At 50.7% G+C, this 3,811-nt stretch overlaps 1 protein-coding gene across 1 annotated transcript; it reads left to right on the top strand.

The window, feature by feature from the left end:
* The first annotated feature begins 433 nt into the window (after window positions 1–433).
* Window positions 434–1,474, top strand: LOC119435583 (uncharacterized). Its single transcript, XM_037702384.1, has one exon. The coding sequence runs from the start codon at window positions 434–436 to the stop codon at window positions 1,472–1,474; it is 1,041 nt and encodes a 346-aa protein (XP_037558312.1).
* Window positions 1,475–3,811: the final 2,337 nt, after the last annotated feature.

Here is a 3,811-nt window from a genome sequence, read left to right as displayed (position 1 = left end):
ACACCATGGAAGATATTGCGAAAATGAGGGACATTGAAAATTCCTGATGTCGGAGATTAGCAGACGACGAAGAAAAAGAATGAATCATGGGCTGCTGCCTCAGCGCCTGGCGCCAAGAAGTACACGCACCGTTATTATCATCATGATACCTTTTTTGTTCGTCTCTCGCCATTAAAGGCTTCGTTGAGTGAATCGCGGCTCCGTATTTTTTGGCGACGCGACCGAGTGGCCGGCGTTACGCAACATATGATGCCGAAACCCACGGACAACGAGCGGATCCCAACGACGTGTACAACGAGCGCCGGTGCCCGCGAGTTTCTTCTAGAAACTGCAGCCGGAGCAACCTGATCCTCATCGGAACCGCACCCAGGGAAGCAACGCGTGGAACCGGCTACCTTAATTACGAGCAAGTAAGCCGCAATCCTAACGAAATATGGGCCGCCTGAAAGCTAAACGCTCTGCTAGACGAACCCAATCAACGAAAATCATTAATGAGGCGACGACGCTGCTGGAGAGCGGCTGCAATGACCGAACGGCATTCAGCAAGGTTAAAGACAAGCTCGTCGCCAGCCATGACGAGCTTCGGAAGATCAATGCCGAGCTTGAGGACGTGATTCCTGTCGAGGATCTTGAAAGAGAGTACGAGTCTGCAGCGCATTATGACGACCAGACGCTTGAGACCCTGACACGCCTCCAGGCCCGACTCCAAGATCTCAGCGTCGGCAGCACGGTGCTGACTCCTCCCTCGACGACGCTCAATACGCCGCCTACCCCAACGACAGCTGCGTCACAGAGCTTCGGACCTCGTCTCCCAACGCTGACCATCAAGCCTTTCCATGGGGACGTGAGTCAATGGACGTCGTTTTGGGAGCAATTCAACGGTGCTGTCCATGCGAATACAACTCTGTGCACGACTCATAAATTCCACTATCTCCGCAACTACCTGGTAGGGGAAGCAGCCGCTGCCATTGCCGGACTATCAACGACTGAAGCGTGTTATGAGAGTGCCATCGATCTGCTAAAGCAGAGGCTCGGGGACAGGAGCCGGATTGTACAGCATCACTTCAGAGCGCTCTGCGAACTGCAGCCCGTGACGTCTCCATCAGCTACGAGGGAGTTGCGCATACTATACGACGGAGTCCAGCTGAATGTCCGCTGCCTCAACGTCCTAGGAGATCCAACTAGCAGTTTTGCGGCGATGCTCTACGACGTTCTGCTTGAATCCCTGCCACAAGAAATGGTCGTGGCGTTCCACCGCCATAGCCGTCTCCAGGATGACGCACAAGGCACGGCATCCTCTGCTTCAGGGGAGGCAACCACAACGTCTTGCAAGAAACTCGAGCAGCTCTTGCGATATACACAGATAAAGCTCGAAACAAGAGAGCAGTGCACTCCATCGACATCCTCCTTCAAAGGCGGCGGGTCCCACAGAAAGCATGTGCCATCGTCATCAGTCCTGCATGCATCGGAATAATCGAAACAAATCCGCAACGAATGTTTCTTTTGCAAATCTACAAGGCATGCAACCGAGGTATGCAGCGCTACCTTGACCATATCAGAGAAAAAGAACCGGCTAGCTAAAGCTATGCGGTGCTACCGATGTACTATAAAGGGTCACAGCGCTAACGAATGCCGGCGGAAGTTGGTGTGCGCGGCATGCAAAGGCAGGCATGCTTCAACGATGTGCGACCCAGCTTTTCGAGCGACAAGGGGCGAGAAGTCACATAACGTCGTATCTGATGCTACGAAGCCAATGAACGCAGAGAGTTCGCGGTCGACTGCCGTTACAAGCTGTCAACTTGGCGAGGCCATTAATTTACAGACTTTTCGTTCTTGGATCGTCGGTTCCAACGAGACATCTTATATCAGAGGCATCTTCGACGAAGGCAGTCAACGCACGTTCATTAAGGAAGACCTGGTGGCGCGGTTGGGACTAAAAAGCATTAGAGAGACATGCCTAGCGGTGAACACGTTTGCGTCAGACGCTCCTTCTCGTGTGAGAAATGGCAATGTCGTCGAAGTTCATCTACGTAGTCAATGTGATGACAGCGAGCACATCATTGAAGCGATAGCCATGCCAGTAATTTGCCACGACATCCCTGCCACGGCTATGGAATGTTCCTTCGCAGCCAAATTACGCGAGCAAAGTTACGGCTGGCGGAAGATCAAACTGTGCCTCGAGGATGTCGCGAGAAAGGCATTAGTCTGCTCATAGGATCTGATCAGTTATATAACATCTTGAGCGGCGACATCATACGCAGCACGGAAGTGCAAGGATTGGTCGCGGTCAAGACTACTCTCGGCTGGACACTACAAGGTCCTACCATGAAAACGTGCTTCATAAACGGAACATCCGAAGTGATGATCTGCCTCCTCCGAGTGTAAGCTGGAGAAGTTAAAGGATCAGACCAAAGCACACTGGAGTCCTTTTGGACGTTGGACGCTATGGGAATTGCGCCAAAAGAAGCAACTCATGGGCACGCAGACATGTTGGCTGTTTTCCAACGCAAAATTTCAAAGATTGGAAAGTGGTACCAAGTAGCTGTGCCGTGTAAAGAACCGGATATTGAGCTGCTACAAGACAATTACAGTGGGGCACTCAACCGTTTACGAAATCTGGTTAAGCGCATCTCGAAGCCCGAAGGATTGCTTGAGAGATACGATACGGCGATTCACCAGTACATTGTTTCCGGCCATGCTGAAGTTGTACTTGACGAGGAATCGATAGATGGCCCTGCCTACTACATGCCACACAGGGAGGTTATTCGTGAGGACTCACTCACAACCAAGCTCCACGTTATTTTTGAGGCGTCTCTGAACAGTTGCCATCTCTGAACAGTTGCCTCGAAACTGGCCTGAACATAAACCCGGACTTACTGCAGGTTCTCCTTCGCTTCAGATGGTACCTAGTGCCTATGACAGCAGACATCGAGAAGGTGTTCCTGCAAGTGGATATACGAAAAGAGGACCGTGATCTGTTCAGATTTCTGTGGTTTGACAAAAGTCCTGCTGTTCCTTTCACGGAAGAAGCGGTATAGGTTTGGCGTATGACCAGAGTACCCTTTGAATCTACAGCAAGTTCCTTCATGCTTACGGCTACTATACAGCATCACTTGACGACAAAAGTTCATCCCGAGAAAAGGGCTGTAGCACAGCTACTTATAAAATCCTTTTACGTCGATGACCTCTTATTCGGAGCGAATGACTTAGAAGCAGCGGCGACTCTTTACAAGTGCACGAAAGAGCTGATGGATGATGCTGGTATGCCTTTAAGGAAATGGAGCTCAAGCTGTAGGCAACTAGAACGACAGTTCGACTCCATTGATGCTCTTACCCCTCTAGCCTATGCGAACGCTGGACATCAAGAGAGAGTGCTAGGGATGGGTTGGTCCAAAGCAACAGACGCCTTCATCTACAACCCGGAGAACATCTTAACTTTCTTGGAGAAGGCAAAAGACACTAAGCGTTTTGTCCTCCAGACAGTGTCGAGGATATACGACCCATTAGGATTTCTCGATCCATACGTAGTGCGAGGAAAAATGCTGTTTCAGCAGTTAGGGGTTTCGAACGTTGACTGGGATGAAGATCTTCCTGATCACATTGCGGAAAAATGGCACGACTGGAGAAACGAATTGATCCATTTGTCAAAAGTCGCGTTCCCCGTCACCTCATGAGTGGAGTAACAGAACCGCGTGACCTTCAGCTACACGTTTTCATCGACGCAAGCACAAAAGCGTACGGAGCTTGTGCATACCTTCGTGTAGAAGATGTGAATGAGAGCGTGGCTAGCACTCTGATTGCAGCCAAGTCA

This window comes from Dermacentor silvarum, unplaced genomic scaffold (genome assembly GCF_013339745.2).
Source record: "Dermacentor silvarum isolate Dsil-2018 unplaced genomic scaffold, BIME_Dsil_1.4 Seq803, whole genome shotgun sequence".
NCBI classification, from domain to species: Eukaryota; Metazoa; Arthropoda; class Arachnida; order Ixodida; family Ixodidae; genus Dermacentor; species Dermacentor silvarum.
The sequence above is the reverse complement of the archived record's forward strand: the minus strand, read 5'-3'. Positions and strand labels throughout refer to the sequence as shown.

Bases quoted from the DNA above. Each gene is read 5' to 3' on its own strand.
- LOC119435583 (XM_037702384.1), top strand. From the start codon at position 434: ATGGGCCGCCTGAAAGCTAAACGCTCTGCTAGACGAACCCAATCAACG.